This window comes from Eretmochelys imbricata, chromosome 7 (genome assembly GCF_965152235.1).
Source record: "Eretmochelys imbricata isolate rEreImb1 chromosome 7, rEreImb1.hap1, whole genome shotgun sequence".
NCBI classification, from domain to species: domain Eukaryota; kingdom Metazoa; phylum Chordata; order Testudines; family Cheloniidae; genus Eretmochelys; species Eretmochelys imbricata.
In genome coordinates this window covers 53,791,987-53,819,327 of record NC_135578.1, presented here as the reverse complement: position 1 = coordinate 53,819,327, position 27,341 = coordinate 53,791,987, and the positions used below count along the sequence as shown (strand labels likewise).

The 27,341-nt window shown below is 48.1% G+C and overlaps 1 protein-coding gene across 1 annotated transcript; it reads left to right on the top strand.

Annotated features, from left to right (window-relative positions):
- The first annotated feature begins 3,992 nt into the window (after positions 1 to 3,992).
- On the top strand, positions 3,993 to 27,341 carry MYOZ1 (myozenin 1). Its single transcript, XM_077822600.1, has 7 exons — positions 3,993 to 4,062; positions 7,827 to 8,008; positions 19,335 to 19,575; positions 23,162 to 23,181; positions 23,299 to 23,310; positions 24,937 to 25,091; positions 27,110 to 27,341. Exons 1-7 carry the CDS (start codon positions 3,993 to 3,995, stop codon positions 27,339 to 27,341), a joined length of 912 nt encoding a protein of 303 aa, XP_077678726.1.

Below are 27,341 nucleotides of genomic sequence, written 5' to 3'. Positions count from 1 at the left end.
AGAGGCTCGTTCACCTGCACATCTACCAATGTGATATATGCCATCATGTGCCAGCAATGCCCCTCTGCCATGTACATTGGTCAAACTGGACAGTCTCTACATAAAAGAATAAATGGACACAAATCAGATGTCAAGAATTATAACATTCATAAACCAGTCGGAGAACACTTCAATCTCTCTGGTCACTCGATTTCAGACCTAAAGGTCGCAATATTAGAACAAACAGACTTCAAAAACAGACTCCAACGAGAGACTGCTGAATTGGAATTAATTTGCAAACTGGATACAATTAACTTAGGCTTGACTAGAGACTGGGAGTGGATGTGTCATTACACAAAGTAAAACTATTCCCCATGTTTATTTCCCCCACCCCCCACTGCTCCTCGGACGTTCCTGTTAACTGCTGGAAATGACCCACCTTGATTATCACTACAAAAGGTTTTCTCCCCACCCCGCTCTCCTGCTGGTAATAGCTCATCTTAAGTGGTCACTCTCCTTACAGTGTGTATGATAACAGCCATTTTTTCATGTTCTGTGTGTATATAAATCTCCTCACTGTATTTTCCACTGAATGCTCAAATAAATTGGTTAGTCTCTAAGGTGCCACAAGTACTGCTTTTCTTTTTGTGAATACAGACTAACACGGCTGCTACTCTGAAATAGGGGAATGCAGTGGGGTAATTGTGAGGAGGCCAGGGGTAGCAGAGTGGCAGGAGTTGTGAGGGTGTGGGAGAAAGACATTGACGCCCTAGGAGGAAGGGGAATGGGGAGTTCCACCGGCATGGCGCCTGATTGGTTTCTGGCCTGGGACAGAGGGAGCAGCTGAAGGAGTGCTGAGGTGCACTCTTTTCCTTTCCCTCCTCTCCCTTATGCTGGTGCTATCTGAGACCCCTTTGCTTGGTGCCATCTACTATTAATAACCACTGGATGCCTGCGTGAGCAGCCTCCAGGAGTCAAATTCACAGCACTCTGCATCAGCACTTTGTCCTGTGCAGGTCCTGGCTGAGAACGGGTGCCCTAGATCAGCAGGGACTGAGAGCGGAGAGACACGGAGAAAGCAGCCCACCACCATCTCACTGCTGTGGGGCCGGGGCAGAAGGGTTGTATGTTTGTCTGAGCCTGGAACAGTGAGCAGAGGTGAGTCCCCCTTGCTGCAGAATAGACCCAGAGGACGGGCAGTGCTTGCAATGGAGCTAGAGACTAGGGACCAGCCTCAAACTGCAGTGAGAACCAGAAAACTAACTTTGAAATGTTTGCAGAAGTGAATAGCGGGTTTGGTGGGAAGGAATTGTGCCAAGGATAGAGCAATCCTGAGGGTAATGTCCTCTTGCGGCTTTGATCCTGTACCTGGCATGGCTGGCAGAAGGGTAACCAAAATCCTGCCAGCCTCTCTCTTTGTCTGGGGTCACTGAATGCTGCCTGCTCTTGACGTAGCCCTAGGATCATAGAACGCTGCAGGATCCCTGTCCTGCCTGGAATCATGCAAAACTGCAGGCTGTCCCATCTCCCCAGAATGCAGGTTCCCCTGGTCCTCACTCTGCCTGGGATCAATGAAGGATTACAGACCAGTGCAGGCTCCCCCCTCTGCCTCCCTGGGATCAGTGCGTCATAGGGCACAGCCCCCTAATGGGGACATCCCTTCCCACGTGCTGCAGAGAGTTCACAATTCAGGCAGGGAGAAGTTTTCCCTCCATTTTTTCCACACTTCTGACCTATCAATTGTGCCCCCTAGAGAATCCCAGCCCCCACCATGTGTCCTGGCAACATTGCCCCATCCTGTCAAGCAGTACCCTCCCTCTTTTATATAGCCAAACAGATGGCCAGCTGCTCAGAGGAGAAGGCATGCAGCGTGCTTTATTGGTGCACCTGCTGACACTTGATTTGGGATATACCACGTCTGGCACTTTTACGATGTGAACTTCATAGAGCTCATACCAAGCCCAACAGAAAATAAACTGTGGAAATCAAGAAGAAAATCTGGCCCAGCAGAATGCCTGCTGAATTGATTGGACCTGATCTGGTCTGGCTGAAATAAAAGTGAAGACATACTGAAAAATATCTGGAGAACAAAATGTCACATTTTCAGCTGAGACCTTGCACAGATTGACAGGGCCATTTTTTTAAAAAGCAGTTCAATTCAGTGCCTGCAGTTCTGTACCCATAATTAAAGATGCAAAATGGTAGGGACCAATGATGGGATTTAGATGTCTAGCTAGCTGATTGGTCCTGAAATTTGAAGTTGAAGTCAATGGAGCTACTCCAATTTACACTAGCTGAGGATTTGGACCTTAAATGTTGTTGTTTGCATAACTATGAGGGTGAAATTGGAGGCTGGATTGTGGCCCCGTTAAAACCGTGCTCCTTAACTTCGATGCTGGATTGTGAGAGAATGTCTGGAATCGATTTGCAGAACGCTGTTGCTTTCCTCTCTCAACCTTGCAATGCAGACCTCTCAACCTACCCAGCGAAAAAGGTGAGAGACAAGGTGTGGAATTAAAACCCCCAACAAACGGATGTGTGAAAAGCTGAATAAATAGGACACAAATGCACTTGACTTCAAAGGATTTGGAGGTTTTCCTCTAACCTGATGGCTACTTGCTTCCTTCATAAGAAGGGCCCAACTGGGTCGTACCAATGGTCCATCTAACCCAGTATCCTCATTCTCACAGTGGCCACTGCCAGATGGTTTTGGTAATTGGGGATTTAGGGACACCTGCAGCATGGGTTGCGTTCCTGACCTTCTTGGCTTATAGTCATTGATGGAGCTATTGTTCAGCCCTTCAGGAGTAAATCATCTACAGTTATAAGGGTCTTTTTTGCTTGTCTTGCTACTTGCTCAGTTTTTGAGGGGCTGTTCCAATGTTGATAGGATTAGCCCATGTCACACAATTCAAGCTTGTCGGACATGCAAATGTCCCAAAGTATCTCCTGGGCAGACAACATCATTACAGTCAGATGATGATCTATCACAACCAAATGATATTTGCATAGTGGTGTTAAGTTGTGATGGAGTGACCTTACATAATGTCCTTACAGCAGGACATTTTGGAACAGACTCATGGTAGAATGAGAGAGTTGCAGCCTGGTGTCCATTAGCACTGTGAAACCGTAATGTTGCATGATGGTGGGGTTCTGTGGTGTGGCAATAGTATGTTGTAACATGGTGATGTCAACCTTTCAGGGCGTTTACATGTGTCACCACAAAGCTGACATCAGCACTTCCTGATGAGAGAACTTTGTCCTGGGAGATTAAGTTTGCGGGCAGCTACTTTGTAGATGAAGGATGGGTAGGGTTGCCATCTGTCCGGGTTTTACTGGACCGTCCAATTTTTGGCTTCTGTGTCCGGCTGCCACTTAGCGTTGCCAGGTGTCTGGTTTTCGACTGGAAAGTCCAGTCAAAAATGAGACCTGGCAACCCTAAATAGTACCAGAACCAAAAGTCCAGTTACTGCAGGGCAGGAGGAGGTGCTGGGTCATTAACCCATATCAGCCCCGCTCAGCCTGGGCCACCTCCTACCTGCAGGCAGGCTCCTTGAGACGATCCAGTGAGCGATGGGGGTGAGGGGAGAGGAGAAAGTGATGGGGGCAGGGCTTTGGGAGGAAGAGACAGAGTAGGGGTGGGGCCTTGGGGGTAGAGGCGGAGAAGGGACTGGGGCCTGGGGGAAGAGGAGGGGCAGAGCTTAGGGGGAAGAGGTGGAGAAGGGGCATGGCCTTGGGGGTAGAGGTGGAGAAGGAGATGGGCCTTGGAGGAAGAGGTAGGGTAGGGAGAAGAGGCGGGGCAGGGGGCGGGGCCTTGAGTGTCTGGTTACCAGAAGTTAGAAAGGTGGCAACCCTAAATATGGGGGGGAATTCAGGTGAGAAATGAAGGGTTATGTACCATATCAAAAAGGAGATGCAGGAAACTAGTTTCCATTCTCTCACTACAGTTTTCAAGTGTTTCACTCTCCCAACTCTTTGTCTCTCTAAATTGAAGCAGAGAATCCTTTGTGGTAATGCCCCTTGCAGGAACGCCAGCTCCCATCAAGACGAAAAAGTCCACTAAACTCATTGGGGAACTAACTCGTAAAGGTAAGAAGTATGCACACAACTCCCAGAAATCCCTGGTGGTACATGGCTCAGTCTACATCGGGGTGGGCAAACTATTTGGCCCAAGGGCCACATCTGGGTATGGAAATTGTATGGTGAGCCATGAATGCTCATGAAATTGGGGTTGGGGTGCAGGAGGGGGTGAGGGCTCCAGTGTGGGGCCAGAAAGGAGGAGTTCAGGGTGCGGGAGGGGGCTCCTGGCTGGGGCAGGAGGTTGGTGTGTATGGGGGGGGGTGAGGGCTCTGGCTGGGAGTGCAGGCTCTGGGGTGCGGCTGGGGATGAGGGGTTTGGGTGCAGGAGGGGTGCGGAGGGCAGGAGGGGGATCAGAGCTGGGGCAGGGGGTCGGGGTGCGGGAGGCGGTCAGGGTGCAGGCTCTGGACGGCACTTACCTCAAGCAGCTCCCGGAAGCAGCGGCATGTCCCCTCTCCGGCTCCTACACGGAGGCGTGGCCAGACGGCTCTGTGCACCACCCCATCTGCAGGTGCTGCCCCATCCTCAGGCACTGCACATCTGCAGGCGCCACCCCTGCAACTCCCATTGACCGTGGTTCCTGGCCAATGGGAGCTGCAGGGGTGGTTCCTGCAGATAGGGGCAGCATGCAGAGTTCTCTTGCTGCCTCTACATTTAGGAGCTGGAGGGGGAACATGCTGCTGCTTCCAGGAGCTGCGCAGAGCCACGGCATGAGCAGAGCGGGATAAGCCCCAGAACCCCGTTCCCCAGCTGGAGCACCGGAGCGGGGCAAGCCCCCGACCCACTCCCTGGCAGGAGCACAAGGGCTGGATTAAAATATCTGACAGGCCAGACATGCCTTGCGGGCTGTAGTTTGCTCACCCCTGGTCTACATACAGCTACACAGAGCAGGGTACATGAGTGGAGCTGGGTGAAACATTTTGACTGAAACCTTGTGAATTTGTGTTGGTGTCACTGAATTGTTAGACTTAAAAAAAAAGTTCAAACACTTCATTTCCACATTTTTGAAAAATGTTTACGATTTTGATTAAAAATGGCTTTTTCTTTAGAAATTCCCTTCAATTAAAAAAAATGTAAAATAATTTTAAAATGCTTGATATCAAAATGAAATGTTTCATTTTGGTTCAAACAATGTTTTGTTCGACCTAAAATGAATTTTTTTTCGATTTGACAAAAATTTGGAAAAATGTCAGTTTTGTATTGACCCAAAATTTGATTTTTTGGATTTGCCAGAGAACCAGACAGTCAGTTCTTCACACAGCTCTGTCGAGGAGCCCATCTCCAAGACACTGGGGTGTGTGAATGTGCTGGGCTGGCTAGTGCTGTTACACCTGTGGGCAGATGGAGTCACCCCACTCAGTGATTATCAATTCCAAACGATTCCCATTGTTTGTTGTATCCCATGGTTTCCAGCGCACTTACTGGCGGTCTCTATTTGGTGCTGTGCAGGTCTAAATTAGTTATTTGGAGAAGGAGCCAGGTCGGTAGGCAATGGGAAGGGAAAGGTCCTGGAAGCATTAAATGTGTTCAGAGAAATCAGGAGGAGAGTCTATAATGTACCTATCCATTCTCTGATGGTAACATCCGAACACGAGGTACAGTACACATACCGCCAATCGGCAAGGTCTTTCAGATAACATCGCACACCAGCATATGTGGTTGGCTAGTGTTGGCTCACAGGGATTTAGTTTGCTAACATTCCCCACACAGGAGTGGTATAAACACACTGGGCCAAACTTTGTTCTTGGTTACACTGGTGTAAATCCATTGATTACAGGGGGTTACTTCAGATTTACACTGGGATAACTGAGCACAGAATTTGGCCCTGAATATATATGTCCGTGCTCCGGTGCCTTTAACAAGCTACGCACCAGCATGGATCTATCATTACCTCCATCCCTAATTTATTTTCCTTCTTAAACAGCAACCCCTTGATTGTCACTCACTAGTCAATGGGCCAAGTTCTCCCAATGGGATTGCAACTGACAGGAGAATTCAACCCTATGTGTCCTTCCACTGCAGTGCTAGGGACACATTTCCTTCAGCAGCGGATGTTTGTATTGGAGGGGGTGATTTGTACACTGCTGTGATACTCCTTTTTCTCTCCCTTTAAATGTAGGGATGAGGAGATTTCCAGAGGTGCTGCAAAGAAGTAAAAAGCTAAATGTTATTCCCTTCCCAAATCGCCAAGAGGGGCCTCAGGAATCTGCTCTGCTCAGGAGAGTGGGGATAGGGGCACCTTTATGTAGGTTTTTAGGTTTGCCCCCAAGCCAACAGGAATTGCTAAAACCCTGTCTTCACATCAACAGGCAAATATAACTCCAATATTCTGTAGAAAGTCTCTTCCCTCTGGAAATAACGCTGTGTGGAACTGGGTAGCTGAAGAGAGAGTTCCTCCAGAGATTTTGCCCATGTGACCAGCTGGGCTGGGGAGGGGAGGGAAACAGTCTCTGCCAACAAGAAGGGCTGTTGTTTCAAACAGGTCAGTGCTCACTAGGGAACTTTTAGTGCACGGTAACAGGGTTCACATGGCCACTTAGTAGACCCTAACATTATTGCTGCACTTTTATTGCACTGGAAATATCAGGCCATTTGAATTCCCTGTTTTTGCTAGACTACTCATTGGAGGCCCAGTGGTGCTTGTGATATCATAAGAGACTGGAAGTAAATGAGAGGGGAAGGGGTTTGCAATCAGAGGGATAGATCCTTGTTTCCAGCTGAGCTGCTTGTAGTGTAGGACCTAACATGAAGAGAAAGGTGGCTATATGCCACCACTACAGCCCTGCAGCCACTCACCATGTTCCAGAGGTTGTTTTTGGCAGACTTATATTTAACTCAAAGCTCTAACACACACTTGAGAAGCTCTCTCAGTGAAAGATTTGGGATCTATGTCACTTCAGCCGAAGACTAAGAAAATCCCCACTCCCCTGCACTCTGGTCCCCCCAGGAGTCTTCTAGCAAAAACAGGGGAGGCAAATCTTGCTCTTCCTGGTGTTTCTAGGGTAAAAAAACAAGCAGCAGCAACAAGATGATAAAGAAGCAGAAAAGAGCACAGACACTCCTCCTCACTTTATAGATTCCTTTTAAGATTCCACCACAGAATTTCAAGGAATGGAAGGAAACATTTCTTCAGTGGCTTTGGTGAGGTTTCTGGTGGCCTCACCAGATTTGTGGCCCGAGGGACTGTCAGTCAGGATGATCACAATGTCTTGACCAACTGCTAAATATGGCAGAGGTTCACTGCATTACACCAAACCTCTGAAATTAAATCCATAGGGGTGTTTTCCACGCACACAGCCAAATTAAACCTCAGCCATGTGTATGGCTGTCTGGTAGGGCTTAATCCAATGGTTCCAGATGTGTGTCTTTGCTTGTTGCTTGCCAGTGCTGCTAGGTGAGTGATTTCCAGCTGAGCTGACCGTAGAGCAGTGGAGTGTAGAAAGGTGACCAGACAGGCCACTGGGGCAGTGTGGGACAGCAGTGGGAGGACTGCTTGCACTGACTCATGTACCTCAGAAGTGGGATGTGTCCATGTTAACACTACCCTGATGTAACTCCCACTCATGCAGATGCACTTTGGATTGGAACTAGGGTAAATTCCATTCATGGCTATCCAGAGGACTGTGTGTATAGAAGGATAATTCCATCAGTGGAATGTTTCTAATGCAGACGAGGCCTTGCTGCTGTGGAGGGCCTGGTGTTTTGGAAGAAGGAGGAGGCAGCCTGGGACACAGAGCTTTCTAAGATGCATCTTCTGGTATCTTTTCCAGTCATGCCACAAGAAGGGTCCAAGCTGAACTTGGGGAAGAAGATCAGCATCCCCAGGGATGTGATGCTAGAAGAGCTCTCACTCCTCACCAACAAAGGATCCAAGATGTTCAAACTACGCCAGTTGAGGGTGGAGAAATTCATTTATGAGAATCACCCCGACATCTTCACTGACAGTTCCGTGGTAGGTCATAGAATGCAACCAAGTTGCATGGCTCCACTCTCACCACAGGCTAGGGGGATATTCCTTGGGTGGGGGAGAGGCCCAAGATTGTGAATGAATATACAGACTGAACTTCCTTTTTGCACTAGCATTGGGTTCCTTCAGGGCACTTTTGGACTCCATTGATGGAGCAATGTCAGGAAAGCTGAACGCTTTGTGTTGTGTTGATGTACAAAGCTAGAAAAAAGAAAAGGAGTACTTGTGGCACCTTAGAGACTAACAAATTTTCATGAAGTTGATAGATTTCCACTCCATACGGCTAAATTCAGTATCCACAAAAAGAAAAGGAGTACTTGTTTTTGCAGATAGAGACTAACACGGCTGCTACTCTGAAACCTGTCATAAAGCTAGAAAAGTGCATGACTATTTACCTGTTATTATAATAACAACATTTCCCTTCTCGCACAGGTGTGGGGGGGGGGGGCAAACGATTCATTCAGACCTGAGGTCAGCTCACCTGGGCTCTCTTCCATTTTTACTGTGGGACGTGGTATTTTCCCTTCTTGGAGTAGGCCTCAGTTCAGTTTTGAGAGAAGGTCCATGAAGTAAAATTGAGACAGAGGCCTCCAGCAGCTGATATTGCACTTTGGTTTGTTTGCTAGGAACTCATTAGTAGAACTGTAAAGGAAAGAATGTTTGATTTTTGCTATTGTCCTGTGCTGGCCTTTATAGTGCATAAAGTCAGGCTTATGCATTTTTTCCTCCCTCCCCTACCTCCAAAAAATTAATTCTGCTTGTTGTTTAACCTTAGAATCAGGGCTGGTCTTCCCTGTTTTTCTTGGAAAACCAATTTGAGGATTGGAGTGGGAGCTTTCTCAGCACTCATACGAAGTAACATGGATATTGAACTTTTCAGAGAAAGAGCTTTTCTCCCAGGCAGTTGCCAGCAGTTTGAGTTAAACAAACAGAAGAGATCTCATAATTTTAAACACTGTGACTCAACATCTCCTCTCCTCTTCTGTCTGCTATTTAAGCTTCCATCTCTTGGCATGCCATAATCCCACTTATCCTCCCGTCCAGGGGAATTCAAGGCTTCCTATTTCTAATACAAGAGTCAAGCTGAAAAAATGTTCTACAAAAGAAAAACTTTGAGGCCTTCTTCACGATTAAAGCAGCAAATAAGGGATTTTTCCCCCTTTGCAGTTCACCTTTAACAAGTACAATTTGGGAAGCCGGGTGTGAAGAAGGCATAAGAAAGGCTGGGTTGGAGGAGGAAAATGCCATCAAAATAAGAAGGGGCAGTACTGAGGGGTGGTCTTAGGGAGAGCCCAGGGCTGATATTCAGGATATGTGGGTTGTATTTCTAGTCCTGTGTCCCCTTGGGCATGTCTCCATCTCTGATTGTTCATCTGTACAGTTATGTTATGTGGCCTATCCCTCCCAGAGCGTTGGGCCATTAGTGTCAGTGCTTTGAAGTTCTTGGATGGAAGGTGCTGGAGAGGTATGCAGCATTGTTATAAATAGTCAGCAGCCCAGGAACGATGTTGAGGAAGAGGGTGAAAAGGACACAGTTAAACCGATAACCTTAAACAGGTTACTGCGGCTTCCAAACCCTTTCTCCACCTGCGGAGTTTATGCACCTACAGCTCACCTAAGGTTGCAGCAGGGATTGTAGACATGGGAAAAGCTCAGAGATCCCCAAAATACCTGAGGCCCAAGTTCATGTGTCAGCCTCTGAGGCTGTAGTGAGGATCCAGAAACGACATCTTTTATGTGAGTTCAGAAGGTTTGTGAAGGGTTTATGGGAGAGCTGACTTTGGGGGCATATGAGGCCAAGGCCAGATTTTCAAAAGTTGGGGTGTCCAATTTGAGGAATGCAAAGTGAATGAATTGTGGCACTTTAAGCAGCTCAAGTTGGGCAGCAAGAAACTGAGGCACCAAAAAGTAGAACGTATTTTTGGAAATGTGGGTCTCTGAGCTTGGCGTTGCCAGAGACTGGGGGAATGATTCTATCCCAGAGTTGGGAGGAATTTACATTGTTTTTTATTCATTAAATACTAAGCTTCACTCCACAGTGCTCTGGCAATGGATCCCAACCGTTTTCCCATGGTGAGAAAGGAATCTGGCCAGGATAGTCATTCACTATCATGCAGTGTCTTCCTGAAGAGGGTGAAATCTTTCAGAGTGACATTGGAAGATGCTCTGCCTTGGGGAAGGGTATTTGGGGTTTAAAAAAGTCCTTAGCAAGCCTGGAATTTCCTGCATGGCCTTGCCGTGGTGAACTATGAGGGTAGCAGGTTGATGAAGCATCTCCAAACAGGAGTTGCTGTTTCCTATTTTAAAATCCTGCGTGCCTCCTTTTCAGATCTGCCTTTTTCAAAACAAGAACAAATTACAATTGTCCAGTGTCTTTGGCCTGCAGGGTTCAGTCTGCCCTACTAGCCTCTCTCAGGACTAGATTGACAGGATCAGGAACAAAACTTACCGTCTGATGGCTACTCGGTGAACTATGTGAAATGAGTCCGTTGCGCTCAGTCCATTGCCCTTATTATTATGTATTTATTGTATTGTGGTAGCATCTAGGAGCCCCAGTCATAGACTAGAATCCCACTGTGCTAGGTGCTGTACAAATACTTAGTCCTGCCGTGAGTTCAAGGGACTGGACTAGATGACCTCTCCAGGTCCGTTCCAGTCCTATGATTCTATGAAACACAGGAGAAAAAGATGATCCCTGCCCCAAGGAGTTTACAAGCTAAGCAAAAGACAGAGAGGGAGCACAAGGAAACAATGGGACAGTACTGGCTGGAATGATAGGCAGTGGTCTCAGCACACCAGCACCCTATCCCTTGGCAAGTTTTTTGTAGGCCTCACAGCAAAGGAGAATTCTGAGCAGAGATTTGGAGGAGGACAATGAGGTATGTTTGTGGATGTTTACAGGGAGCACCGCCCAAGTGTGTGGGGCAGCAGGGGAGAATACACTAACGTGTTTGAAAATGTGGCAATTGGGCAATGGAAGTTGGCATCATGGACTGATTGAAGGTTAGCGTCAACAGCTCTATGGCAAATGAGAGATTATAGGTAGGGTGAGGATTTGCCATGAAGGACCTGGAAAAAGTGAAGAAAAGCAACTTATATTTGCTGCAATGGAGAAGGAGGAGACAGCAGAAGAATACAGGGAGAGGCTTGATATGGTCAGAGTGACAGGCTAGGAAAGTGATCTTAGCAGCAGCATCCTGATCAGATACGAGCGGGGCAAGATTGTATTTGTCAGGGCCAGAGAGAAGGATGGTGCTGTAGTTGAGATGAGATGATGAGACCCTGGCTGAGAGTTTCAGCTGTGTGGATGGACAGGAAAGGTCACATCTTGGAGATGTGATGCAGAAAGAATCAGCGAGATTTAGAGCTGGCCTGGAGGTGAAGACCTAGAGAGGGGCCCCAGCAGAAGCTGATGCCCAGGTTATGGGTCTGAGCGTCTGGCAGGATGGTGGTGGTGTCTACAGTGTTGGAGAAAGGAGCTTGTGGAGAGAGCTTGGGGGAGGAGGAGATTCGGAGCTCTGTTTTAGCCATGTTGAGCTTGGACGGATCGTTAACAAGGAGCTGTCACAGAGACAGGCTGAAATTTTGTCTTGAAAAGAAGGAGACAAGTTTGGAGTGAGTAAATGTCCTCATCACAAAAACTATCACCACAGCTGGCCCTAATTAGCACCTCTGCTGGCAGCCTGAGCAAAGAGACCAGAGGCCGACTGGGCCACAGAGCCTGAACTATCTTCTTCCCAGAGCCAGTTTCTCTGGAGCAGGGGGTCAATATGAAGGGCAGCTGCCAGTGCCATCTCTATGCTGTGGACTGATTCTTATCTCTAGGACTGTCAATACAGCACCTGTCACTTGCACCAAATTCAAAATCTTTTTCTGACCCTAAGATTCCCTGTTCCCTGCCATCCCTTCCTTCCTTCATCTCCATTGCATGGAAGGACCCGGAAAGAGAACCTCTAACAGGGGGAAATAAGAGAGGAAGCTTGGGGTTTTGTTTAGCAGAGGAGTAGAGCATTTCTATTGCTACTTTCAACTGCTCTCCTCTTACCATTCATGTTAGTGTCCCCTAGATCCTAGAATAAAACAATTATGGAAGTGGAGAAGCCCAAAACTGGGTAGATGGTTGTATGTGGTTGTGAATAAAATGAGTTTGGTAAGTTCTCAGCCAAGCCAGCAAGGTAGAGCTAGTGCAACTCCCCCTGTCTGGCAGTGGGTATTTAAAAGCAGTCTTTAGCACTGAATGGGCAATGGCAAGAAATCTCTGAGAGCTGAGGCCAGGGTGGTCTTTTCAGATCAGAGGGAGGGCCCAGTTGTGAAGCACAATGGGGGGAGCAGGGACTGAGGCACTAGACCATCAGTCTAGCTTCTGCTGTGGAAGAGAGCAAACAGCTACAGCCCCCAAGCTGTGCTAGTCGCTGCACACAAGACAGAGGAAGACATGGCCCCACCAGGCTAACCATTGAAACTGCCAGATATGACATGAGGGAGGAGTGGCAGGAAGGAGGGGATGGGATGGGATGGGACGAGGGTTCCAGCAATACAATCAAGGGGCTACATCAATACAATCAAAGGCACAACTCAGTGGCTCCCTTGGTCTGTCAATGTATCTAGAGAAAGGTGGATGGAGATAAATAGAGATAAGGGTACATGTTAAACAGCAGCAATATCTTTATATCTTGAAGGCCTGCTCTGCTCTGAGCATCAAAGCCTTTGAACAGAGGTTGGGAATGACCATCCGTGGAGATACTAAAATCTGAGACTTGATACCTGTCTGTCAGAGATACTCCTGGGATGAAACTGATCATGGAAAGTCAGTCCTGTCCTGATGGAGCAGGGTTGGATTAGAAGATCTGCTGGACATCTCTTCCACCCCAAACGAGTCTCTGAATGACTGTGGAGACTGATAAACCCCTTGCTCCAGGAGAGGTGACATGTGGGGTGGGGGATAATGGGGAGGAAACCAGAGTCTCCTCTCAGTAGCTTTGGGGTCTGTCACAGGATGTCTCTTTATATGAAGTGGGGACAGCTCCCCTGTGTCATGACTGGTGCATCCTTGGTTGAGCTGATTAATAGGCCATGGTGGCATCTGGGGCTAATAAATGAGAGGAAAGAGAGCTGTGAGAATGGAGGAGGGTCTTGGAGGAGTTCTCTGGGGAAAGCTGAAAGCAGGAGAGCAGTGGAGGGGTTAAACCTGCTGAGCTGGAGAGCCAGTGCCAGCAGGCTGAAAAGAGCTAGGCCGGGGTATAGCTATATTTGAGCTGGAAGGTGTAATTTCCAGCTCAAGGAGCTCTGATCAAGCTAGTGCACTAAAAATAGCATGTAGCCACGGTGGCACAGGAGGTGGGAGGAGCTACCTGCCTGAGTACCTGCCTATCTCAGACAGGGCGTACTTGCCACACTAGTCCCTCATGCAGCTGTGGCTACACTCTGTCAGTGCATTAACTCAGTAAGAGCTAGCACGGGCATGTCTCTGCGAGCTGGGAATGATCAGTTGGAATGACGTAGGAGAGTGTCCAGCAAAACAGAAGGGGCCAGAGTGGGTAACCTCATCCACCCTTCTCTGGCCCTGCTGTCCAAGATAATGCATGTCTCCAGCAGTGCAACACACAAACCATCGTTCACAGCACTGCCCTCGGGAACAACCTTTTTGGAACCAGCCACAAGCTACCCGTCCAGCACAAATCTGCCCTCCTCTCCAGCCCTGCAGTAGTACACTGGTGGGCATAACTAGGAAAAAAAGCCAGTGATACTCAGTGGGTTGCTTGGCTGATTTTGTCTCCTGTTGCCACCTATGATTTTGTTGCTCTCCTGCAGGGCTCAGGACAAGGCTGGAGTCCATCTTCCCTACCCACAGGACCATGCTGCCTCCCATGGGAGAGTGCAGTTATTTTAATAAATTAGCATGAGATACCTGACTATCTGGGACTATCATTCCCCTCTCTCCTCATACAAGCACATGGCAAAACTCAGCCCTGGTGTAAGTGGTGCTGCTCCAATGGAGGATTTGCTGATACCTCCCTGCAGTCTCTCTCTCTCAGCAAAAATGTGTTGCCTTACTCCCTCTTGCTGTTCCATGCCTGTCTGTTTGAACTTTAAATCCCCATGGCCCAGAATAAAGGAACATATAGTTGGCTGCTCCAGTAACTTCAGAAGTGTTATTAACAACACAGACATCAAGTATTTGGGAACCTCTTCATCAGGGAGGTGGAAATAGAAACACATTTTGTGCTCTCAATCATTCCTTTTAGGGCACAGCAAGGCACCATCACAGAGCTCACAGTGTCCCTTTCCAGGCACTCCCTCTGTGACATCAGGGCCTTGAGATGCTCAGACTGGGGGGGATCATTTTTCACCAGCCGTTTCTCCTAAGGCACATATAGCAGTGCTGGAGGATTAGGAATGGATCCTGGGCAGGCGCTCATTAGACTCTTGGCCGGGAAAAAGGTTTCACAGACATACAAGTTCCGGTTGTTTACGAATCCTGAGGCCTCTAGGGTCCAAGGGGCACCCTCTAGGGTCCAAGCACAAGCAGCAGTTGTTCTCTGGTTAAAATATTTTGTAATGAATTCAGGGCTGCTGTATGGACAGCCCTGTAGACTGAAGGCCTCTATCCCACAGTGCAGTGCCGAGCTGGCAGAAGCAGAGCAAACTTCCCTATACCTCCTAGGGCAGTCGGTGTCACCCATTCGCTACTTTGCCTCTCTGCCGTAACTGCTAACAAGGGGGCCAATTAATACTGATCCTGGAGGTGCTTTTTGTGATGTGGACATGAACTGGGGTCATTAAACTCCTTTCATGCTGGTCCCCTAGCGTATAACTACATTGCAGCCTCCCAGCCCAGGCAGACAGACATGTGCTAGGTCCACATTAGCTAACATGCTAAATGTAGCAGTGCCGACAACACGGCACGAGCTAGCCACTCGAGTGCAGACCCAGGGGCCTGAGCTGGCTTGGAGTCAGGCAGGTAGCCAATGTCCACATTGCTATGTTACTCCACTTGCTCAAGCAGAGCTAGCCAGCTCCGTCTACCTGGGCTAGGAGGCATGCTCAAGCTGCATGTAGATGCACCCTAAATGGCCTCCAGGTGGTAGCAGCTTTTAGTTTACATTCAAGCTGGTAACCTTCAGGTGAAAGGTTAGCCACCCAGCTCCTGAGACAGCCCAATGGTAGCCACATTTCCCTTTAAACATCTTTACCTCTGGCATGTAACAAGCAACAGAGACACAACTTCCCTCTCCCAACTTTGACGAGGTACAGTCTCCTGCTTGGGACTCTCCTTCAGGGGCTGCTGTCTGTTATAGAAAACTTCAGGCTGAGGCTAGCTTTCTTCACTTGTTGCACAAGGAGGGATGAATGACACAAGACCTACCAGGACACCAGGCCCACTCTGGATACAGGAACTAGAAAGGTTCTGCAAGAACAATTCTCTTTTCTATATGGCCTTTCCCATGAGCAGGGCTCCCTCCGGAGTAGCTGGCCCACCAGCACTTTTGGTGGAAAGGAGAGAGAAGTTTTTAAGTGATAGATGCAGTGCCATGTGTTAGTGCTTTGAGACGACCTCCCGCCCTCCTCCCAAAAAACCCCTTTATTTCAGTCTGCCTTTATACAGCTGTGCAGTTCCCCATGTATATCCAAACAGACAGCCTCACCATCCTCTGTGTACAGCCCCAGATAGAAGAGAAGGGACCTCCATGATCACAGTTCTCTCCATCCCCAGTGTTTTCTGACATTCAGGGGAACCTAATCCTCCCTGTTCCTAAAATGGGAAGCCCATTCAGGCGGGGGCAGGAGAGATGTTCCCAAAGGCTGCCAGTGGCACCAGTTCCATTTGTTTAGCTTGCTGATGGCTGGATGCCCGGACTGCAGCTTGGATGACCCGCTGTAAAGCTCTGGACGATGTCACTGAGGCATGGAGTGGAGGGTTGATAATGCCGCATTGAGCCTTGTGGGGTTTTCACTTCTTCTCATCTATTTTTAGCTGAACGAACAGCTGGCCTTGGAAGCCTGTTACAGCCTGGAAAGCTTCTCTTTGCTAAACTGCACTAGGTATAAGAGACATGAAGAATCCTTAACCCTTTAAAGAGTCATGGGATTCACATTGCCAATTGGCTGCACTAGGGGAATTTACGCAGGAAGTATAGCATGATGAATGCATCTTTGGTTCATCTTCATCTGACTTTCTCCATTATTGCTTCATGTGCCTATAACCTACCCCCAAATCCAAGTGCAAAGAACATATGTGATACATGTACTTGGATAGTATTACGTTTTATATGTGATACCTGTGTCTGTGTGCAGACTGTAATATTCCAAAGGAGCCACTTTCTTTTAGCTCTTATGTGTCAAGATATGATCTCACATACATTCAATATGTAAAACATGTTATGTACATGGTACTGCTATATATGTCACTTAAATTTTTATTCCACATAGGTATTTGCTGAAATCGTGTTGAGGGAAGATGGGGGCACTGCCATGTCTGGCACCATACCCTTCCCATACTGGGGATCCCATCCCACAATGGGCCATGTGCCCTCTTCCCGAAAAGAAGTCAGTGGGCATTAAATGTGCTCAGTGCTTTGCAGAATCAAGCCAATATTAGGTGGAACAGAACCTGCTTTTAGGTAATAAGAGACTGTATTTGCTAGCCCTTGCTAGGGAGGGCAAACAGCAAAACCAGCTTTGTCTTTTAGATGAATGCAGGTTTCTTCCTCACCATGCTGTCTGGCTAGAGCTGGTTTGCTAATAGCCACTAGGCTTATAATAAAAGCGTTTGCATTCCCGTACTTTCGTCTTGCACATGCAGTGGGTCTCATGGAAGCCTTGGGTGTTCTCACAAGCTGCCATGCCTCCAAGTTTTCACAACCTTCATAGAATCATAGAAAAGTAGGACTGGAAGGGTCCTTGCTCCTCCTTGTGGCTCATCTGGGGAATCAGCTCTGCCACTTGGTCGGATGCCCCTTCCTGTGGTTACTCAATCCATCATTCCACTCACACACTCACTCACTCCATGGCCTCTCATGCACGAGAAGCGGCAGTGCTTTCCTCTTCATAGCTTAGCCCTCAGACTAGGTTACATTAACATTCTCCCCCCTTCCAGGATATCACAAGTCCTTTGAGGCAAACTGTCCCAGGCACTCCGCTCCCCACTGTCTGGTCTGTGCCACTCTCAGTGGCTGGGAGGGGAACCTGGGTCCGCCCTCTACACCGGTTTCAGTCCAGGGACCTTCAACCCAGCAGCTTGGGTCTTTTACTCTCCCAGCCCTTACTGCTCTTTCCCTGGACTGCTTCCTAGTCTCTCTTTGCAGCTTCCTGCTCTTCCTCCTTGTATTGGGGAATGCCACTGCAGGTTTCCTCCCCCAACCTCCAACTTCCTTCCTTTATAGACCTTGTCCAGCTCCTGCCCCCAGCCGGACTTCATCAGCAGTTAGGCCCTAGCACTTCCTAGGTTTCCTTTAGGTACAGCCTAAGGTTAATTGGCCTCATTTACCCTTTCTGGCCTTGTGTGGGGTGGCCACCACATCACAGAGCTCGAGAAGTCATCAAATCCAGCCCCCTGCACTGAGGCAGGACCAAGTAAACCTAGACTATCCCTGACCGGTGTCTGTCCAACCTGTTCTTAAACACCTCCAGTGATGGGGATTCCACAATCTTCCTTGGAAGCCTATTCCAGTATTTAACTATCCTTATTGTTAGAAAGCTTTTCCCAATGTCTAACCGAAATCTCCCTTGCTGCAGATTAAGCCCATTGCTTCTTGTCCTACATTCAGTGCACACAGTGAACAATTTGATCACTGTTCCCTTTATAACCACCCTTATCATATTTGAAGACTATCAGTTTACCCACTTCAGTCTTCTTTTGTCAAGACTAAGCCTGCTCAGTTTTTTAAGGCTTTTCTCAGACATCAGGTTTCCTAAACCTTTCATCATTTTTATTGCTCTCCTCTGGACTCTCTCCAATTTGTCCACATCTTTCCTAAAGTGTGGCACTCAGAAATGGACACAGCACTCCGCCTGAGGCCTCACCAATGTTGAGTAGAGCGGGACAATTACCTCCTGTCTTACATACAACACTCCTGTTAATATGCCCCAGAATGATATTAGCCTTTTTTGCAACTGTTTCACATTATTGACTGATATTCAATTTGTGATCCACTATAATCCCAAGATCCTTTTCAGCAGTATGACCACCTAGCCAGTTTTCATTTCGTAGCTGTGTATTTGATTTTTCCTTAAGTGAAATACTTTGCACTTGTCTTTATTGATTTTCATCTTATTTATTTCAACCAATTCTATAATTTTTCAAGATTGTTTTGAATTCTAATCCTGTCCTCCAAAGTGCTGCAACCCCTCCCAGCTTGGTGTCATCTGCAAGTTTTATAAGCAGACTCTCCACTACATTATCCAAGTCATTAATAAAAATATTGAATAGTACCAGAGCCAGGACTGACCCCTGTGGGATGCCACTTGTTATGCCCTCCCAGTTTAACAATGAACCATTGCTAATTACTCTTTGAGTATAGTCTTTTAATCAGTATTGCACCTACCTTATAGTCATTTCATCTAGTGTGCACTGACAGTCATGTGAAACTGTCAAAAGTCTTAGTAAAATGAAGATATATCACGCCTACTGCTTCCCCTCTTCACTAGGCCAGTCACCCTAGCCATATAGAGCTGCCTGTAAAGAAGAACAAATGCACCAGTGGCCAGGGGAGCAGTTTCATGTTGTCACAAGTCCTGGTATCCCAGCATACTTAGCCCCCACAGTGGGCTATTGACTCAGTTCTCATGTACCATACCTTGCCATGCTAGCACATTCCTGCCATGAAGCACTCCCTACTATTCCAGTCCTGTCCACCTCAGCTTAGCCAGTGCACCTCATTTCTGACCTGTACCTCCTCCTGTTATTCCAGTCCTGCCACCGTCCCAGCTCTACTGGTGCACCTCACTCCTGAAGTTTTAGTTCAGAGTACCTGCAGCAGTTTTAGTTCAGAGTACCTGCACAGATCTGCTAATGTGCCTCATTCCTCCCCTCCAGTACCCCCTGCTCTTCCACACCCTGGCCTCTAAAGTAGTCCTGCCAGTGCAACTCAAAAAATGACCTTCAGCATCCCCTGCTATTCCATGCCTGCTCCTATACTGGATACAGGGAAGCTTCCATGCTACATGCTTCTAGTGTTTTTTGTAATTTGGACAGATGTCCAGTAGTAACTAGGAGGAGACCCATCAAACTCCCTTTGAGTTCCACACCAGGGAAATGTCAATGGAATATGCCCAGTAACAATAACTTCTGCCTTTTGTTCTCTCACTCCAGGATCACTTTCAGAAGTTCATCCCAGCTGTTGGAGGACATTATGAAGGAGAAGCTCATGGTTACTTGCACAGTGGTGGGCGGATGGTCGGTGGAGTAACTGCAGGGCAGTATGGATCTAGTAAGCTGCACTATCCCCCTGCCCCTCCTCCTAAGCCTGGGAGCAAAGGCAGTGCTGGGGGCACTGAAGCTGATTGTGCCGGGGGCTCAGCCGGCAGTGGGGAAGGAATGGATGGTGGAGGAAGTGACACTGCTGGAAAAGGCAAGTATCTCTCTACACACTAAGAGTGAGGATGGGATAAATGTCAGAATTTGGCCCATTATCATTGTTAGGGATGGGTGTAGCTAAAAGAAAAGATGTGAGCTGAACCCTTCCAAACCCAATTCCTTCTCAAAGTTTTGAAAAGTTGGGTTGACTTTTGTTTCAATGTTTTGCTCACCTCTGCCTGGTGTTGGAAAGACACAGAAATATAAAAATTCTATCAGAATGTATCTGTCCTAGCTAAACCAAAGAAGGTGTGAAAAACCTGGTAAGGAATCTTGATCTCCTAAGGTTGGTACAGCATATGCTTATCTTACATATTGTCCATTATGGGGTTTTACACCTTCTTCAGAAACATCCATCATTGGCCACTGTTACAGATAGATGCTGATCTGGTTGTACCATTGGCTGGATCTGGTATGTCTCTTTCTACCCATATGTGCCTATATGTTTGCTTTGTTTTGGGATGAAAGAATTCAGCTAAATGCAGAGAATTTTCAGATAAGCATCAGAACTGAACCATCAAATCTTTTGAGGGTCACTCATCACTAATTACTATTCTGCTGAGGCAATCAAAATTCATTCAATATTTTTATTGACTTTTAATGATGTGTGTATAATACCGTCCACCTACTTCAGTCCTTGGTTAATTTGATCCTCCATTTACTTTGGCCAGAAACCTCTGGAACTAAATCCCTTGTATTAAATCAACTCAGCCTCCTTTCTTCATTGTGACAGGTTTCAGAGTAACAGCCGTGTTAGTCTGTATTCGCAAAAAGAAAAGGAGTACTTGTGGCACCTTAGAGACTAACCAATTTATTTGAGCATAATAAATAATAATAAATTGGTTAGTCTCTAAGGTGCCACAAGTACTCCTTTTCTTTCTTCATTGTGATTACTTTACATAGGTGATACTGGATAATAATTCAATCTCTGGCTATAGAATGTTGCCATTTAGGCTGATCCTAAGGGATACGGATGACAGCTTTGTCCAATTCCCATTAATCTCTTAGATGGCTTAGATGTCAGCCTTAATTAATGAGGAAGAATCCACATTTGGAATTAGATCAGAACCAGCCTTAGCAGTTCCAGGTGGGCCCCTCTTCATCACTGCGAACATGTGTGTCATTGTCACATTACTGGGCAGGGGCTGAGAGGGGATGTACGCCAACCCTCTGGCTCCTGCTGCAGAAGTGGAGGCCCATTATTTCTTTCTTTCATCCCTACTGTTCTGTTGCCTTCTAAACTGCTTTACTGACCCCAGGGTCTTCACAAGGAAAAGGGCTAGAAAATAACTTACTTATGAGGATAGGGAGTTAAATGAAAGCTGAGATTCCTCTTTATGTTTATAATGCCCTCAAAGCAAGGCAGGACCACAAAGAGGTTTTTGGTGGCCTGGGGCAAAATGTGAAATGGAAGCCCCCCACCCTTTCAAAAAACTACCACTGCAGGGAAGTCTTGGGGGAGAGAGTAGAAGGGGGACTGAACAGAAAGCCTACCTCGCACTTGCCCTGCAGTGGCGGCTCCTTTGTCCTGCGCCCGACTTCCTGCTCCAGGTGTTATGACCTGGACATGGGGTCACAGAGCCACTCACTCAAATTGGGCCTGGCTGCCCCTCAGTCATGACGGAAGAGCAGCCGGGCCAAATCTGAGTGGCACTGTGACCTCATTCACCAAGTCGCAACACCACTCAAACTGGGGGCCGTCTCAAATAGGTGGTCTGGGGCAAACTGCCTCTTTTGGACCCCCTCTGGGAGGCCCTGAAGCTGTAGGCTTCGGGCTGTGGGTTTGGCAAGGCCTAAAGGCTGGCTCTGAATGAGAGAGAAAATAAGCAAGCCCAAAGAAGATGGATATAATGGAAAAAAAGAATACAAAAGCTGTGCTATTCAGACTTTGCTGTTGACATTATAAGCACTGCTGTTTTCGGTGCAAGCTGCAGTAGACACCCTGATGGTGGGAGGAATAACGCAGTGCACTTCAGTCTGATCTGATCCAAATCATTACTATTATAAAAATAGTTCTTTGTATGGCTAAGGTGCTTGTCTTCTAAGAATCTTAAAGAGACATACAAAGCACTGTTGAATTAACACTGCTGGTAGGTAGGTGTCATTGTGCTCATCTGAGTAAACTACGGCACACAGAGTGAAAGTAACTTGTCTAAGGTTACCCACTAAGTTAATGGTTGACCCGGAACTAGAACCTAGAAGTTGTGACTCCCAGGCCGCTGATTTAACCTCTAGGAAATGCAGCTCTATAGTCCCCAGGATGTGAATTTGCACAGGGAGACCCCAACAGAAGTCTCTAGGCCGTTCAGCCGTTCTTAGGAGTTTAGAAAAATAATAATGTCTGAAGCAGGCAGTCCAGTGACAATGTACCCCACAAGAGTGTAATTGGATGGTCTGTTCATGTCACTGGTGCACCCCGATAAAAACACCAACTTATAAAAAGTACTGACCCATGCAGAGGGATGTGGCCAAAGCAGACATGTTCAAGAAGAGGTTAGTTGGGAAGTTGTTAGGAGGGACAACGCTGAGTTGCAAAGATCCTGAAGTTCAAAGACATTAGTGTCTGGGATTTGGGTTTGGCCCATTATATAGAGAAGAACTAGGTACAAAGTTTGGCTCTAGGACCAAACTTCCCCATCTTTGATGGTGTTCAGACCCAGGGTTTGTTTGGGCCTCATGTAATGCTGATGGAATTTACACACCCATATCCCAAATAAGGGAGGAAGTGGTTAATTCAGGCAGTAGGCAGCATTTCAGCTTTTATAAAGGCTTCCCCCTCAGATAGGAAAGGGCTGGCTGATAGACAGATAGACCTTGCTGGGAATAGAGCCTGAACAGACAGCTGGGACTTTGGGGAATGTAGCACTCTTTCTGCCTGCCCCAAAAGAGGAATCTGCCTGGACCTGGGGCAGGTTGAAGCAAACCATACCTGTGATCTTACTGGGGTTTATGTTTGGGCTACACTAGGTCAGGGGCGGCAGGTTTGTATAATTTTTGGTGGTGCCCAGAATGGGTCCAAGTCCCACCCCCGCCCCCACACCTGCCTAAGGCTCTTGGAGGGAGTTTGGGTGCGGGAAGGGTGCAGCTCTGGGAGGGAGTTTGGGTACTGGTTACGGGCTCTGGGATGGGGCAGGGGTGCAGGTCGGGGTGTGGGATGCAGGCTCTGGGAGGAAGCTTGGGTGCAGGAGAGGGTTTGGGGTGGGGGCTCTGGGCTGGGGTAGGGGGTTGGGGTGTGGGAGGGGATGAGGGGTGCAGGCTCTGGGAGGGAGTTTGGGTGCTGGGTACGGGCTCTGGGCTGGGGCAGGGGTGCGGGTCGGGGTATGGGATGCAGGCTCTGGGATGAAGCTTGGGTGCAGGAGAGGGTTTGGGGTGGGAGCTCTGGGCCGGGGCAGGAGGTTGGGGTGCAGGAGGGGATGTGGGCTCTGGGAGGGAGTTTGGGCTGGGGGTAGGCTCTGGGCTGGGGCGGGGGATTGGGGTATGGGAGAGGGTGAGGGGTGTGGTGCTTATCTCAGGAGGCTCCCAAAAGCGACCCGCACACCCCTCTGGCAGCGGCTCCTAGGCAGGGGGTAGAGGGGGTATCTCCGTGCGCTGCTGTCCCCAGGCACTGCCCCCACAGCTCCCATTGGCTGCAGTTCCTGGCCAATGGGAGCTGCGGAGTCAGTGCTCAGGGCAGGGGCAGCACGTGGAGACACCCCCCCAGGGTCAAAGGGATGTGCCAGCTGCTTCCAGGAGTGGTGCGGAGCGAGGGCAGGCAGGAAGCCACCTTAGCCCCACTGTGCTGCTGGTGGTGGCGGCTGGGGGTCCTCAGGCCCTTTTAAATCACCCACGGGTGGCAGGTGGGGCCAGGAGACGCTCTGGGAGAGGCGCGCGGGGCAGCAGGTGAGGCCCGGGGAAAGACCCAGCCCGGAATATTGGTGGAGCTGGGCCCCCAGGCCCTGAATATTCCTGGAGCACGGGCACCACGGGCCCATATAACTTGCTGCCCCTGCACTAGGTTGTTTATTATAAATGTCTCTTTACCAAGATTAATCTGACAGGAGTCTGACATAGCTTCTTAAAGGTGTGGGAATGGCTGGGCAGCAGCTACCCCAAGCTGGAACTTCCACATTCTGGGTGAAATCCTGGCCCCATTCCAGTCAATGGCAAAACTCCTATTGATTCAGTGGGTCCAGGATTTCACCCTCCATCTCTAGTCATCCATTGGAATAACGTAGGAGAGCGCCTGGCAAAACAGGAGAGCAGTGGAGAGGCTAAGCCTGCTGAGCTGGAGAACCAGTGCCAGCAGGCTGAAAAGAGCTAGGCCGGGGTATAGCTATATTTGAGCTGGAAGGTGTAATTTCCAGCTCAAGGAGTTCTGATCAAGCTAGTGCACTAAAAATAGCATGTAGCCACGGTGGCACAGGAGGTGGGAGGAGCTACCTGCCTAAGTACCTGCCTATCTCAGACAGGATGTACTTGCCACACTAGCCCTTCATGCAGCTGTGGCTACACTCTGTCAGTGCATTAACTTAGTTATAGCTAGCACGGGCATGTCTCTGTGAGCTGGGAATGATCAGTTGGAATGACGTAGGAGAGTGTCCGGCAAAACAGAAGGGGCCAGAGTTGGTAACCTCATCCACCCTTCTCTGGCCCTTCTGTCCAAGATAATGTGTGTCTCCAGCAGTGCAACACACAAACCATCGTTCACAGCCTCAGGAACAACGCTTTTGGAACCGCCAGCTTCCACAAGCTACCCGTCCAGCACAAATCCACCCTCCTCTCCAGCCCTGCAGTAGTACACTGGTGGGCATAATCCATGTCATGTGAACAGTTCAATAACAACAAAACTAGGGAAAAGAAGCCAGTGATACTCAGCGGGTTGCTTGGCTGATTTTGTCTCCTGTTGCCACCTATGATTTTGTTGCTCTCCTGCAGGGCTCTGGACAAGGCTGGAGCCATCTTCCACGTCATGTCTTCTGTAGTGGGAGAAGCCCACTCTTCTGGATGATGCAAGGCCATGCCATGGGCCTGACTGCCTTAAAAAAGTTAACTTCCCAACATGTGCTCTGATGAAGCCCCATAGAACAGTGCCTCTCAAACTGTGGTCCATGGAACATCATTATGAATGGGAAAGGAAGTGGTCCATGAGATAATCTCTCTTAAGATGTAGTCCATCCTGTGAAAAAGTTTGAGAACCCTGCCATAGATCCTAACTCTTAATTTGTGACTCACAGGTTCAGCTGACAAAATTGAGTGGCTTTTAAGTTTGATGCCTAGGATATGGAAAGTGCATTTGTTCTGTGCAAATCTCACTTGATCAAAATGCTCTTCTCTTCTCTGTTTGTGTCCAGGTGAAAAGTCAGGAGGTGGGAAAAAAGTCTCTGTCTTTAAGACCTATATCTCTCCATGGGAGCGAGCTATGGGCATCAGCCCTCAGGAGAAAAGTCAATTCACCATTGACTTGTTGTCATATGGTCCCAAAGCTGAACTCCCCCATTACAAATCTTTTAACAGGTGAGGCCACTTGGAGGTGTAATGCAGGGTACATGAGCTGTCAGAGAATTCTGGATGCGGCCACTGCTCCTTTAACAGTGTCAATGGGTTTTTCACACATGCCATGTTGCAGCCTCTTGCAAGGCTAATTGCTGGAAGCCTACAAAGGGGAGAGAAGTTTTAGTACTAGAGACAACAAATGGGGATTCTTCTTTAGAAGGCTTTGTTCTGGGAGCAGAGGTCCTTAATTCTATTCCACCTTCCCCAGAGTACGTTACACATGGTTTAGCTGGTAACTGCAGTGTCTCTAGTCATGTCTGAATCCATGGATTTATTACCATAATCACCTGTAGAGCTCCGCAAAAATGGCTCTTCTAGACTTGGGTCCCAAGTATCCACAGTACTGCAGTTGAGAACCGGGCCCTTGTTGCTCCTTCTTATGAGCAAAAAGTGTATTACAGATATTTCTAGCACAGCAGCAGCTTTAGCTGGGGATTGGTCCTGCTTTGAGCAGGGGCTTGGACTAGATGACCTCCTGAGGTCCCTTCCAACCCCGATATTCTATGATTCTATGATTCCAGTGCATTTCTAGATTTTAATCACCCCATTCCCCATCCAAGTTGCTGAGGAAGTATGTGTTGACTAATCTTCAGTCGCAGAATGAAACAGAGGCTCAAGGAGGATTAGAACCCAGGGCTCACCTGACTCCACGTCTTTGGTAGAGCTGATGTACCATTGCACCTGAGGGAATTCTGCACCACTGCACAATGCAGAATTTTGCAGAAATTAATGTTGTGCATGCAGAATTTCTTTTCCCCCACAGAAATAGGCTGCAGTGCTGCTAGCCGCCACTAGTGACTGCTGGACCCAGCAGAGCCCAGCTCACACATAGAAGACACTGCTGGGGGGAGGGGGAGGGAACTAGAGGGTTCCTGGCAGCTGCAGTTTCCAGCATGCCCTGGGGGAAGGAGAGGGAAGTGTGCAGGAAACTCCGTGCAAGCCTGAGACTGAGCATCAGGCTGTTTCTCCTTCTGGATCCCTTGGCTCTGGGAGGGTAGGGGGGCAGGTGTCTGGGCAAGGAGGGTCCCTGCGGCTGGGCTCTGGGAAGGAAGGGGACAGGTGTCTGGGCTGGGGGGGGGGCCACAGCTGGGCTCTGCGGGGGGAGTAGTTGTGACTGCCTGGTCCCCCAGCTGGGCTCAGGGGGCGGGGGGAGAGAAGGGGGCAGAGAAACAGGAACTGGGTTGTCATAGGGATTTCTTTAACTCTCTGCTCCTGCGGGAATTTTTATATGTGTCTGTATTGTTAGAGACATACTTGCTGACAGGTATTTTGAAATGAATTACCAAAATAATTGAAACTGGCGTGATTATGTAGTGTTATTTTGACAAAATGTGCAGAATTTTAAAATATTATGCACAGAATTTTAATTTTTTTGGTGCAGAATTTTTAAATTTTTGGCACATAATGCCCCCGGGAGTATACCATGCAGCCTCCTTTTTATAAGTTTATGGAGCCACTAGCAGCTGGGCAGAGGTTGGCCTGGTGTGCTGCTAGAACAGTAGGGGGGGAAAGTATAGGAAAAGAACTAGCAAGCACCTTTTTTAATACTGAAGGCACTGGAGAGGTGTATGTGTATGGTAGAAGTAGTTTTTGATGTTTGGTAGATTTTGTTGGCGAGTGACTCCTGCAGCTCGTGACTCTTCTCTCTCTACTGGAGCCTTCAACTCTTCACTGATAAACATTAGAAATGACAGGTTTCAGAGTAGCAGCCGTGTTAGTCTGTATTCGCAAAAAGAAAAGGAGTACTTGTGGCACCTTAGAGACTAGCCAATTTATTTGAGCATAAGCTTTCGTGAGCTATGCATCCGATGAAGTGAACTGTAGCTCACGAAAGCTTATGCTCAAATAAATGTGTTAGTCTCTAAGGTGCCACAAGTCCTCCTTTTCTTTTTATTAGAAATGACAATAACTTTTTCTTTTCTAAACCACATTGTTTACAAATGTGCTGCTTGCTGACTCCATTTGTCACCCTGTTCCAGGACTGCCATGCCTTATGGTGGGTACGAGAAGGCACGCAAGCTGATGACCTTCCAGATGCCTGAGTTTGATGTTGGTCCTTTAGTGCCAGAACCCATCATTGTCTATAATCAAGAGATCAATACTAGACCCTCCTTCAACAGGACCCCAATTCCCTGGCAGGCGTCAGGAGAACCCACGGAGTACAACATCGAGATCAAAGTGCCGATGGACGGTGAAACAGAAGAACTATAA